Below are 13,624 nucleotides of genomic sequence, written 5' to 3' on the forward strand. Positions count from 1 at the left end.
AGTTGAACGTGAGGCTTTGAAAAGGGGTTCCGCAATCGTTGTCAACAACGGGAGTGCAGGTTCAAGGCAGTTGAGAAGGAGTGATTCTCTTGAAAAGCGTCTAGCTGATCGTGGAATGGAGTTTTGGCCCAGGTACGGGTGTTGGTGGTAAGATTCGAGCTTTGGTTGTGAGGGATGATGGGGGTTTGAACGGGCCGGGGCCGTTTACAGTTGCTTTCAGAAAGGAGTGAGAAGCTTTGAGATGTGAAGAGAATGAGGCTGTCTGGATAGACAAAAGTGTGTTAGAGGCTCGGCCACCGAAAGGATAGTGATGTGGGATAGGGATTCAAACAAAACCGGGGGAGAGAATACCTCACAGGGACGGGGCCGTACTTATACACATATGTCAGGAGGGAACGACGGGGGCAAAGAGACTGCAGATGACTCTCTCCCTCCTTGCCTGCGAGATGGATGACCGGCCAGTGGGGAGCGGAGCTGGAGGCGTCCAGAACCTGAGGTGAAGACGTGGAAACGGTTTGACTACCGCAGTGGAGAGCATCTGCCCGAGGGTGTGTTTCCCAGAGTTGCATGGAGCAAAGCCTCCATCGGAGAGTGGGCTTGGATACGTGGGCCATGAGTCTTGTAACTTGTACATGCCGTCGTAACTTGTCAGCCATGATTGGATGTGGGCGTACAACAATGGCCTCACCAAGGCTCAGAGTTTTCGGTCTGGACCAACAGCTCGACCATCCTTCTCGGCTCGCCAACACTAGGTACCTAGACAGGGTTTGAGCGCACCGACGCCTGGTCATTCTGGATGGCCGGCTGGCAGGCTCATGGAGCGTTTGGGAACTGGAACAGGGGCAAAGAACCCTCCCCCCCAAAAGATTGTTTTCACAGACATCTCTAAATCAAGACTGCTATCTAAGAGTATTGGTGCCTGTTCTCAGACGGCTCCAGGCTGTTTCTGTAGTTCCTTCTTCGTTTCTAGAGTTAGGAAGCCAGCCATCCCCCATGACCTGACCATGGCCCAGGGCGCACGGGAGCAACGCGGCAGAAAGAACGAGCCAGGCGCTGACGCCCACGGACTGCCAACTGGGCAGCGGGTAGTCGGGTACGTAGTCGAGGGATTCGAGACACCAAAAGGTGACGGACTGTGGACGAGGCGCAATGTGTTATCGAGTTACTCGGCGTCGGCTGCCTGCAAATACCTGCTGGCAAAGAGGACCGCGGGCGTCAGCCTTTGGCGTGGGCTGTTGGTTTTTTCCCCCACAATTCTTTTCCTTTTTAAGTCGCAGATGTAACTGCGTCACTAACGGACGTCAGTTTGGCATCGTCGTTGGACGACCTTGCTGCTGATTTGTGGCCGGTACCTGACGCTAAGAACCAACTCCGCGTGGCGTACCCTGACAGGCCGAATAGAAGAGGTCGTGGAACTTGGTTCGGCGCAGGCCAATGTGCCGGCACGACAAATTAGCACCGCGGCTCATGATTCGTAGCCAGACATGGTCATTACGGCCCATGACGGGGGTGGTATCCCTTGGAATGGCTTGGCCCCTCACCTCTTCCCCCACCCACCCCGTCCCTCCTTGCCCAGTTGCCCTAAGCACCGTGCGTGCCCCTGGCCGAGCCTCGGACAGCCAAGACAATTGGGAAAGATGTACCGGCCACTGCCGAGCAAACCCCGTTGCCAGGGACGCCGGGTTGAGCAGCCGGACGGAAGTTGGGAGGGAACGCGCGCGGGAGAGCCGTGCTGGCTATGCCATTTGGGTGAACGCCCAGGCGGCAGACGGTGGCATCACTTCCCACGGCACCGGTTCATCTGGAGTAGCCGAGTAGGGAAATGGCAACGACGGCCGATCAATGTGACGGATGAGATGCAGGTGACGGACCAAGAAACCAGACGACAGCACTTACATGCGTCGAAGCTTGTGACGATTTGACAGCAATGGTCTTGTTGCCGACGCAAAAGGGGGGGGGCTAGACTGCTGCTGACTGAAGCAGGGAGAGGAGGAAAACCCCAAAGAATGATATGCCCGTCATTGTATCAGTCACAACCATCTCGGTTGGTAATCCTTCATCAGTCTTTCCTTGACGGATGGGGGCGATTTCACGACGGCGTAAAATGCCTCTTCTGTTCCCTGGCAGCAGACTGCAGCCCCAGCCAGAAGGGACATGGCTTGCAAGGTACACCCGAAGACTGCTGGGAAGAGGGTTTGAAGGGGGAGAAAGAATAAAATTTTGTGTGAGGCTTGGGCTTCGGTTGACGAATCGGGGAGCGAGGTTCAGCTCAAGGCGTCGAGACCCGAGGGCCGTGGTGAGAAGTCGAAACCAGGAACAGGACATGAGCGCAACGAGGGTGTGAGATGGGTGGGTGGTGGTGCCTGTCGATCATAGCCCGAGTGCGTGGTGCTCCGAACACTGTAGGGAGGCTGTACAGCGACGGAACCGAGCTACTCGCAACGATAGATGACGGATAGCTAAGGCCGCTTCGTTGCTAACAATATCTCGGAACATCTCCGTATCCAGTACTGGATAGAGTTCTCCGGACACTGCCCTGATCACGGTCCCGGCTGCTCTGGGACCCCACCCGCACCTGCTTGCGGCCTGCGTGCCGCTCGCCACCTGCCAGGAACAAGTTTATTCACGCAGGCCCAGTCCCGCCAATGCTACGTATGGCGTTTGTGCCTGCATATCTCGTTTGGCCTGGACTCTCAGGCACAGCGGTCTCGTCTTTCCTGCTGAGTTTTCGCAAGAGAAAAAAAAAAAAGGATTTTCAGCTGATTGTACCCGTACGGATACGTTATTGTGCTTGACTTGAGTCATCCGGACCGCCATGCGTCTGCAGGGCAACGTGTAGCCTACGCTACGGCGTAGGCCCGACGCCACCGCACACGCTGACGAGTCGAGTCTCGCCGAGTTGTCCTTCGCTTCCGGCCCACGTCTACCAACACTTCCGAGGAGCCGAGAGAGTTCGATGACTCGGTCAGGAATCAGAGGCGGGGAGCGGGCTTACGAGGTGGCTAGTTGTCAGGCAGGCCATTTAAGGTGGCATATAAGGTACGGTTTTAAGGTGAGAGATGTGCTGCAAATCGTAATACCGTCAGATCGGATGCTCACCCATAGAACTCTTACCCACTGCCAACTGGGCATCTTTCCCCGACTTGGTCTCGGGCACACGTGCTCGGTCCTGGTAAGCAGCAGCAAGGTTGCACAGGCACGAGCAAGCTTTGCTGCTTGCCCATTGTTCGCATGGTATGCAACGTGTGTCCCTGGCGGCCCGTTGAGATGATCATTGGGACGGGGACCGTCCTCGGCCGCAGCCTGGGCCCGCTGATCATCGCTTAGTTACCGGGCAGACCAAGTCCACGGCGCAGTGGACAGACGGGTGCAGACCGCAGAGAAAAACGGCTTGTGACTGCTAGCTGTGACTGCCATTGCCGAAGCTGCTGCGTGGTTTGTTGCGTGTGACGGCCCGCCAACGTAGGATTGACGGATGAATGAGCAGGTCATCCAAGGCAGGCACCGAATGGTACGTACTCCGCACTGGAGTGCTCTGTACACTGGTACAAACCTGTCAATGGCCAAGCCAACCTTAAACGGAAAGAAGGTCCGTTCACGAACGGGGCTTCTGCGGGTCCATCTTCAGGTGAGTTTCCATTCAAATGCAGAGACCGTCAATAAGACGGAACTTGGGGAGAGAGCCTTCACCTTGTTGGTGTGTCATTGGTTTGTAGTGCGGCCCTTGCTCCGTAAACGTACACTGTACACAACCTTCTTCCGTTTGCGCCGGGCTTGTCGTCGATTCATCGGCCGTTTCCCAACCGGCGGCGCCTGGCCTTGCCCTATTCCCTCACACCATCATCACCATTCCACCAGTCAAGAAGGCGTTTCTTTCTCCACCGGCCTTCCATTGCATGCTGCCGGTGGAACACCGCAGTCTGGATTCCGGCCGCGGGTTGCCTCCAGTAGCATCCATCGCCAATTGTCCATCAGCCTTTCTGCGTCGAGTGACCGGTGACTGGCTCTGTCTGGCTTCATCACGCCCATCGACTCTCCCCCTCCCTCCCCCCGCCATCTGCCCTACGGTTCCGTCATCTGCGCGAGTGTATCCTCCCCCCCCCCCCCCCCCCCCCCCCCGCAAACCATGTCCACAACAGGCCCAAAATCGCCGCCGATCCAGCCGGACTCGCGACTCAATCGCAAGACGGATGAATGGAGATGAAAACCTTTTGAGTCTGGGCCTCTTGGTCTTCTTGGTAGTAGGCGATCTGCCTCCCGCCCACCGCGCGCACGTCACGACTATTGCGGCGGCGAACACTTCTCCACTGAAGTCTGTCCGAAGGCGTCCCGCTCAGCCAGAAGCAGTTACGTATCCAAGTTCAGCCAGCAGCCGTTGCTTACAGGCGAAACGAAACTGGGCAAGCAAGAGATATCTCTTCCGGCTTAAGCCCCTCGAACCTTGAAGTATGAACGGTGTCGAGTGCCCACGGCTTCAGGAAGGAAGCCTCTTTCCAATATCGTGACAGCTCTGTAGCCAAGTCTTTCCCAGTTTATGAGTGGACCAACGATCGAGTTGACAACCTTTGGAGGCACACCCAAGGGACCAGCGTTAAATACCTAATATTTGCGCCTCTTGTCGATAAAAGTTGTCGCGGCTGATGTGCTCCAGGCTTGTCTGTTTGGGGGCACTTATTACCGCGGGAAATTCAACCATCAAGAAAATCACATTTGCTGAGTGCTTTCGCTTCGCTCGAGTGCCTGGATGGGCATTTCCGGTCCTTCGAGATGGGAAGCCAACGCCATCGTGTGATGCGAGATACCAAGCGGCATTTACGCTGTAGCTAGCCACCTGTTTGGCAAGTGTAGGGCATTGCTTGAACAGCTGCCGCCGTCTTCTTCGTTTGTTCTTCCTTTTTCCTCACATCCTTTCGCGGATGGCTCATGACGACCGTGCCAGCCCCCTCGCGAGTGCGCGGGGTCTGGTCTGCAGTGCAGGCGTCAGCACTTTGCGAGGTGTACAGATACTGGACGCAAGTTTCTTCAGAGCTTTCAATACAACAGCCAAGCATAGCATAACGAACAGTCGTCGTAGGGCATTGGTAGCAAGTGCTGAAAAAGTATGCTTGTGCTGACAGCATCATCTGCTGCGCCACTGGCCGGCCACACGATTCTTCGACATTCATAAGCAACATCGTGGCGGGCGTGTTGGTCACATCGGCCCGTGAAAACTCACAAAGCGCTAAAAAAGCGCCGAACACGAGCTTCGCATGCCAAGCCCCGGGTGCTGTATTTTATTTGGACTCGCTTTTGCAGTTCGTAAACACTTGCCAACCCGTCAAGTTTTAGTTAGTCGAGTTGACTGCTGACGATTCGTTATCGTATAGGCGGTTTTGTGAGCTCGCTGTTCTGTGACACGAAGCCCGGGTCAGACAATGGCGCTCTGCTTCCTTCCATCATGCGATGGAGTGCTTGCATAGATTTATTCCAAAGACGATGTTTCCTGAGACTGAGAGTAAGCATTGTGTCGGCTTTACACGATGCTTACCCAAACCTGGAGACACCGTGGTTGACAACACGAGCCGTCACCGCTGGACCCCTGCCATCACATAGTCACTTGCCCAAAAGGAAATCAATAAAGTGACCGGCCCAATGGGAAGTTGCGTGATATACGCAGGCCGCCAACCCCCCTCACTGCTATCGTGCCAGCAAAATCGATGGCACCATCCCGCACCAGGCCTGGCAGGGCAAAGACCGCCTCGTATCTTGATCGTCCGCACCGTCGGCAACAGAGTCACACTCTGCCTCTTGGCCCCATCTGGCACGGCGGTGCGCGCCACTTGCAAGGTGCGTACAGTCATCGACACCTCAAAGCGTATCGTTGCCGAGGCCATCGACGGTCGAATCCGGCAAGGGGGGCTGAAGCGGCTCGCCCGACTGACTGACTATCCAAGGGTCTGCAGGCCCGGTAAGATCGCTTCTACGGCAGCAAACAGCTCTAAGCAGTGTAAGCATTGGTTCCAAGGCCTTCTGCACGATGAGTTTGTCTCCTCGCATGGCGGTCCCGCCTTCGCGATGTACAAAAGGTGATCGGGTGCCTCTCCTGGATGGTTCTTGTTCATCTCAAGAGTCATAGCAGTAGCTTCAACTTACACCTACCCCACGTCACCCACTTGCTTTACCGCGTGCCTTTGGCAAACGACTCTCGCTAATACAAGAGACACTCGCTTTCACTACGCAATGAAGTTTTCGCAGTTGGTGTCCGCCGCTGGGCTCGTAACCTGTGCCCAGGCAGGAGGGACGGATGCCAGGACTATCTACACCACGGTCATCACCACAGCCTACGAGACGTACTGTCCTGTGAGTCTTGAGTTGACATAGAACAGCGCCTGGATCACTAGGCTAACTTTACCGCAGTCGCCCACCACCTTCATCCACCAGAACGTCACTTACACGGCAACCTCGGCAACCACGCTCACCATCACGAGTAAGATGCTCCCATGCGCAGGCCTCATATGGACGAGAGTACACTCTTTAACACACTGAATACAGATTGTCCCTGCACCATCACCACCCACCGGCCGCCCCCGTACACCACAACCAAGACGATCTACCCTCCGCCGGCGGTGAACACCACGGTGGTCCCCCCGCCTGTCCTCAGCACCACCATCAAGACCATCAAGACTCCGCCCCCCAAGCCCACCTACCACAACACCACCGTGATCGAGCACACGCCTAAGCCGCCCAAGACCACGGAGTACCCACCTCATACTGAGACCGTCACCCCCAAGCCCCCCAAGCCCACCTACCATAACACCACCGTGATCGAGCACACGCCCAAGCCGCCCAAGACCACGGAGTACCCACCTCATACTGAGACCGTCACCCCCAAGCCGCCCAAGCCCAGCCACCACTCCAACGTCACCTCGACCGTCGTCATCGTCGTCACGCCGCCCGCGGTGACGAACATCGGCCACACCACCCCCGTCACCCACACGACTCCCGTCACAGAGCTCCCGAGCAGAACGCCCGTCGGCCCGTCGACCACTCGACCCGTCACCGTCCCCGGGAGCGGGGCTGGAGCGCTCACCGCGAGCGCCGGCGCCGTTGTCCTGGCCGGACTTTTCGCACTACTCATCTAAATCTAAACATCAATTTTTATGGGGGAGTTCAGCCGAGCCTCTCTCGTAAGGCTGGGCGAGAGTCGATTCATTGTCATGAGACGTAATGTCTTGGGAACGCATCCCTTTTTTTATATTCTGAACCTTCCTTTATGGCCGGCAAAAGTGGGAGGGGAAACCCGGATGAGCAATTGCGTTTTTTATACATATATTGATACCATACGGCATTTTGAATACTTGGGAAGCACGGAGGTCATCTACTGGAGTATGGAGAGAAGGAGAGAAAAGAAGGAGCCGGAGTTCTGCCATAACCGGAGGTGTCATCCGCATACACAGACAGTCTTTACGAGTAATGATAATACACACAAACGGGATGCTCGCGAGGGGAAGCGAGCTTCGCCAAAACGATCCTTTGACAAACCAATGCCATCAGGTTGCCGGTGTCCCTCGACGTGGTGATGGCGGCTATTGGCGAACGGAGATCCAGGGCTCGTGTCACGACGCGGCGTTATCTATCGACATGGCGCCAATGCCAAGAATATCGTTCTCTTGCAGCTGACCGCATGCGCGGAGTTGCTGACCATCGGTCTTGTGCCGTCCAGCGAACCACAGCGAGGGACGGCCTCGATTGATCTGCCCGCCCGCCGCCTCGTGGCCGGCAGAACCCTCTAGCAGCAGTCATATACCCCGACCGGGAGGGAGTTGGCGGAAGAAGCATGGAAACGCCATTCGTTGGCCGAACGAACCGACCGCGAGCTCCGAGTCGTCCAGATAGAGGGTTCTCATGCACCTCTTCGTATTCCAGCCCGCCGACCTGCACGCACTTCCGCGAGCCACCGGAAGAAGCAGGCCTCCCGTGCAGTCACCCAACCACATCACATCACATTGGTAGGTCTCCCCCCCCACCAACCCGACCATTATAGAGAAAAGACCGCGTGGTTCACCGCTCGGATGCTCCCTTCTTCCCCTCATGTCGTCCGCTTGTCACCGATAAGCTTGGAGCTGCCCCGCGCCCTTGGCCTCCATGGGTTGGGTGTCGCCGGTGGTCGCCGGGACAGGGGTTGAACGCAAGACCGCCCCCCTCCGCTCCCCGGCCACGAGCCAAGCGTGTAGTTCGTGGACCGGTACGAAAACAAAGGCACGCTCGGACAAGGGGGTGCTATCATTGGGGACAGCGGCATGCGGAAGGATGGAGTAGAGACAAAAGAGTCGAGAAGAAAAGAGCGGCGCGGGAAACCTCGTATTTGGGGGCCTGTTTTCTTTCCTGCGTCACTTGATCCACCACTGAAATCGGCCTAGCCCAACGACCTGCGGCCGTTCTTCCCCTCCTTCTCCTCCCCGCAAGGAAAATGTCGCATCTCCTTCCGTCGTCGAGACATCGAGCCGATCGTGAGGCTATTTACAAGCGCTTACGAGCAAGCATTGACCTAATAAAATGGCGGAGGCGGGGGACGGGGGGCGGGGACCGGAGGTGGAGTGGTGGATCGTCACACGGCGCCGGACCTGCCGGATCTGGTCTTCCGTAAAATGTGTAAGCGCGCAAGGGCCCGTACTACGCAACAGAGACGAAAAACCGTCCCCCGTACTCTGTATGTCGGCGACGGTCCCGTTGACAATGTGGACCCGTGATCTGTAGGTTGGCACACACGGTTGGAGTTTGGGAAAGCATGCTGGTCATTTTGTGGTATCTCATTACTCTATGCCTGGGATAGTTTGAGCAACCATCTAAGCCATCACAACCCGCCCTCTCGGATACCAGACATAATCCGATACGAGGGCGGTTCTATCCTGCCGAGTTCTGGTGGCATGCCTGATCATAGACGACTCTGATCACGTGGTCTTCCATTGGGGAGTTGCGCCACAGGAAAGTGCAGCTCCGCCGGGTGCAGAACTGCCACCAAAGGTTTGCAGCCAGACCGTGTGGTGTTTCCATCTTGGTTGATACGAGGGGTTCGTTCCGCATGAGTGATATGAAACCCCGTCAACTACACACGCCCTAGCCCCCCTAGCAAGACTCGTTGATCATCACGTCAAGGTGCCTGCCGGCCACACAAACCATCACGGCATCCAACGACGTCATGAACTTGTGTTGACCACAACACCCGACGCTTTCCGCACAACACCACAACTATTTGCCGTCGATGCCGAATCAAGGAGTGAGGCCTGGTTCCGCATTCCTAATGCGAACTCTGGCCTCCCTCACGAGAGCCTTGGCCTCCTCGACCTCGAAGCCGTCCTGCGTCAGCTCCGTTCCCAGCCGATTCGCCGTCGCGTAGTCCGCAGTCCGCATGGCATGCTTCGCGAGCCACATGCGTGCCTTGCTTGTCGACGCAGTCACGCCAGTGCCTTCGTTTGCGCCCTCCTTCAGGCCGTCTCCGTTACCCTCGTCGTCCGATGCGCCGGGGGAGTCGTTGTGTATCGCGATCGATTCGTTCAACGCGTTGTCGGCGGTTGGTTCCCCCCCTTCTTGCGCGAGACAGAGCTCCATGTATGCCTTTGCCTCTTCCTCGTCGCCGAGGTGGTCGTACATGCTGGCGATCTGGAAGAGCAGCTCCGGGTCCAGGTGACCTGTGGCGCCGCGGCTGCTGAGGAAGTCTCCCCCGCTACCGAAGCTGTTCCCACTGTCGTAGTATGCTTCAGCTAACAAAGCCCTCTTCAGCGCTTTGATGCCGTCCTGGTCGCGACCCATCTTCTGCAAACATGAACCGACAGCCAACCACATCTTGCCGTCCCAGGGCCTCAGGCCAGCTGCCTTCTTGTAGTACCAGAGACTATAGGTGTGCATCTCCAGCATCTCATACGCCTGGCCGAGGCCGTACCATGCCCGATAGTCACGGCGGTTGGCATCGACTGCGCGGCGGTACGATTCGATTGCCGCATGAGTGTTCTTCATTTCCACGTACTCGTGGCCCATGAGCGTCCATGCCGAGAGGCAGGTCCGGTCAAGAGTCAGAGCTCGACGGAAGTAGTGCACCGCCTTCTCGTGCATGGACAGGAGGGAGTAGTAGTTGCCCACCACAACGCAGGACTCTGGCCGGAACTTGTCGATGCTCGAGCACAGGTGCGCGAGGAACGCGAGCTTCGGCCTCAGGTTCATGACGTAGAGGATGTTGGAGTAATGGTCCAGCGAGTCAAGCCTGTGAGGGTGTAGCGACAGCAACCGACTGAAATGTTGTTCGGCAGCTACAAGATCTTTCGAGTGGTACGTCAGCATGGCGTTGCACGTGAGAAGAAACGACGAGTCTGGGAATATGCCCATCAGCGAGTCCAATGAGTTGGCCAGTTCCGGTGTCGCTTGGTAGAGTTCGAGTGATGTGTAGAGATGCCAGATAAAGGAGACGATGTTTTGGGGGAGATGTTCTGCTATGCGGCCAAGCTGGTGGGCGTTAGCTTGCTCGTTGTTCAGACTCGACGGGTCAGGGACTTACATCGTCCACGCGAGAGATGAGCTGGGTCATTTCTAGCCAACAGCCCCAATTCATCGGATACAAGTGGACGCTTCGCACGAAGTAGTCCATCGCCCTGTCCTCGTTCTTCTCCTTTGCAAGGACCATGCCGTAACTGAAAAGTCGTCAGCAACGCATGCGCGCACACACAAGCAATTGCGTATCTGCTCACAGGTACTCCAGCCATCCCTGACTACCGAGGACCTCGCCATCGTCCGTCGTGCGCTCGTCGAACCAGTTGCTGAGGAACCGGCTGACGGTGTTCAGCTGCTTGTTGATGACGTTCCCGAGGTCTTGCGGCCCCATCACCATCTCGGAATCCTCGTCTTTGCGCTTCTCCCCGGCCATGAACTTGGCGTATAAGGCCAGGAACAAGCTCTTCTGGCTTAGCCGGGGCAGTTCGGTGCTGCTGCCCGCGGCCCTCGTCGTCTCGGCCTCCCCCCCTTTCGCCTTTCCCTTTCCCTTGGATGACCCTGATACCCCTTCCGGATTGGAACTCAAAACACTGGACATAACGGAATCGGGCAAAAAGACGGCGGCGCAGCGGTCAAACTCCCTCGTGTCGAAGAAGGCTTTCGCCAGCAGGTACTTGTTGATCTCTCTGGCCTCGAGGAGGGCCTCTTCGGGATCGGCGTTCGGTGTGAGGACGGTTGGGACATATCGGGAATCAGCATCGGTAGCATCGGCAGCATCGGCGGAGGGTTCGGGGATCGCATTGAGGAGCTCTGCCGCCCTGAGATCAGGTCAGCCGTCATGTGCAAAGATCTTCATGCGCTGGGGCGACATGGAGCTTGCCATTTCGCGGACGAGTATAGACACCGCTCGGAACACTTCACGACGGCATCCTGGAGCGACTCGCGGAGCTGCGACAGCTCATTCTCATTGAGCGACATCTCTGGGCATCCTTGGCCGGAATGCCAAGCAAATATGTCGGTCGGTCGGTCGGCCTTTTGTTTTGCTGTCGCGCGTGGTGGACAGTAGGCACAGTAGACAGCCGCGTAACGTCCAATTGGTCCGTATTCGAGAGTAGCAATTACGTCCCAACGATTGATTGTCTCTTCCGCAAAATGAGAAAGCCGAGGAGAGCAAAGGCAGGGGAAGCAGGGCTGCTAAGGTTGGCGATGTAAGTGTTGTATTTCTTTGACCTGACGTAGTAAGGCTCAACGGCAGAAAACGATCCACAAGGGAGATCCCCCGGCGCGTGTGCTGGGCGCAACTACCTACCAACCTACGCTAAAGTAACACTGGAACGGTGCTGTTTACCCTGACCGCCTGCCGTGGCCCTCGTCTCCACTCCTCCCGATGAGCGGCCACTAAAGCGCCGGCCGACCCAAAATCTTGGAAGTTGATTGGATAGCAGTGACTGTCAACGCCTGGGCCTCTGGAGGGGGGACGCATGGGACGGGCTGTCATCCCGAATTCCCGCTTGTATCGGCCGGTGACATGGGAAAAGTGCCCCGCCACCGCCTGCCCAAATGGTGCGCGAAGATCGGATGAGGGGTACACTTCGTATCTCACCTGCCCGCACTTTTCGGATGTAAAACCAATTTACTTATAGACGCCGGCGCATTTTAATTTCTGCTGCGATAACAAACCGCGGAAATTGCCCAACGATCATCCTCCGACAGGTTCGTCCTTCCCCGTCTCTCCTTGCTTCTTCTTCCCCCTTCTTCTCCTCTCCCAACCCGGAGCAATCGATAGCTGTCTATTCTTGCGGATTCATCCTTGCTAACAAGTTACCCCTTTAAAGACTTCCCTACCCAACAAACCACACCGCGCCGAGCCGGCAGTCACACCACACCGCACCAGTCAAGATGGCCAAGAAGACGACCCTCGCCGAGTTCGAATCGGTATTCCCCAAGCTCGAGGAGGTCCTCCTCGAGCACGCGCAAAAGTACAAGCTTCCCAAGGAGGAGCTGGCATGGTACAAGAAGGCAAGCATACAGCCACACCAACCCGCCGAGGTCCACCGCCACCGCCGTCGCGACGACCTGGAACCACCGGGCCGTCCATCGTGCTGGCGCGTGTGATTTCTCCTCTGATGATGGACATGGAGCCACCAAAAAGGGGGGGAAGAAGAAGAAAAAGAAGAACATTGAAGATTGACTGTTTCCGCCTTTTTTTGCACCCCAACAGAGTCTCGAGATCAACACCCTCGGCGGAAAATGCAACCGCGGCATGTCGGTCCCCGACTCGGTCTCCCTGCTGCTCGACAAGCCCCTCAACGAGGAGGAGTATTTCCAGGCGGCGACGCTCGGCTGGATGACGGAGCTCCTGCAGGCCTTCTTCCTCGTTTCGGACGACATCATGGACAGCAGCATCACGCGCCGCGGCAAGCCCTGTTGGTACAGACACGAAGGCGTCGGCATGGTCGCCATCAACGACGCCTTCTTGCTCGAGGCCGCCATCTACACGCTGCTGCGCAAGTTCTTCCGCGAGCACGCTAGCTACGTCGACCTGCTCGAGCTTTTCCACGAGGTCACCTTCCAGACCGAGCTTGGCCAGCTCTGCGACCTCCTGACGGCCCCCGAGGAGCAGGTCAACCTCGACAACTTCAGCATGGAGAAGTACCGCTTCATTGTCGTCTACAAGACGGCCTACTACTCCTTCTACCTGCCCGTCGCCCTCGCCCTCCACTGCCTCAACATCGCCACCCCCAAGAACCTCAAGCAGGCCGAGGACATCCTCATCCCCCTCGGTGAGTACTTCCAGATCCAGGATGACTACCTCGACAACTTCGGCCTGCCCGAGCACATTGGCAAGATCGGCACCGATATCATGGACAACAAGTGCAGCTGGCTCGTCAACCAGGCACTGCAGATCGCCACCCCCGAGCAGCGCAAGATCCTCGAGGACAACTACGGCCAGAAGGATAAGGCCAAGGAGGCCGTCATCAAGAAGCTCTTTGACGACATGAAGCTCAAGGAGCGCTACCACGAGTTCGAGGAAAAGCGCGCCAACGAAATCAAGGTCATGATTGACAACATTGACGAGAGCGAGGGTCTCAAGAAGGGCATCTTTGAGGCCTTCCTCGCCAAGATCTACAAGCGCAGCAAGTAGGCCGTGTCTGTTCCCCCC

At 57.0% G+C, this 13,624-nt stretch overlaps 3 protein-coding genes across 3 annotated transcripts; 2 read left to right on the forward strand and 1 right to left on the reverse strand.

Annotated features, from left to right (window-relative positions):
* Positions 1-6,219: 6,219 nt before the first annotated feature.
* On the forward strand, positions 6,220-7,121 carry CH63R_04315 (Mmc protein; the record flags this gene model as incomplete). Its single annotated transcript, XM_018299290.1, has 3 exons — positions 6,220-6,339; positions 6,397-6,466; positions 6,532-7,121. The coding sequence occupies 3 exons, from the start codon at positions 6,220-6,222 to the stop codon at positions 7,119-7,121; spliced, it is 780 nt and encodes a 259-aa protein (XP_018160536.1).
* Positions 7,122-9,249: 2,128 nt separating this feature from the next.
* CH63R_04316 (Tetratricopeptide) lies at positions 9,250-11,439 on the reverse strand (the record flags this gene model as incomplete). The annotated part of the gene is made up of 4 exons (XM_018299291.1): positions 9,250-10,476; positions 10,529-10,661; positions 10,719-11,279; positions 11,366-11,439. The coding sequence occupies 4 exons, from the start codon at positions 11,437-11,439 to the stop codon at positions 9,250-9,252; spliced, it is 1,995 nt and encodes a 664-aa protein (XP_018160537.1).
* Positions 11,440-12,360: 921 nt separating this feature from the next.
* Positions 12,361-13,606, forward strand: CH63R_04317 (Farnesyl pyrophosphate synthase; the record flags this gene model as incomplete). The annotated part of the gene is made up of 2 exons (XM_018299292.1): positions 12,361-12,570; positions 12,683-13,606. 2 exons carry the CDS (start codon positions 12,361-12,363, stop codon positions 13,604-13,606), a joined length of 1,134 nt encoding a protein of 377 aa, XP_018160538.1.
* Positions 13,607-13,624: the final 18 nt, after the last annotated feature.

This window comes from Colletotrichum higginsianum, chromosome 3, assembly GCF_001672515.1.
Source record: "Colletotrichum higginsianum IMI 349063 chromosome 3, whole genome shotgun sequence".
NCBI lineage: Eukaryota > Fungi > Ascomycota > Sordariomycetes > Glomerellales > Glomerellaceae > Colletotrichum > Colletotrichum higginsianum.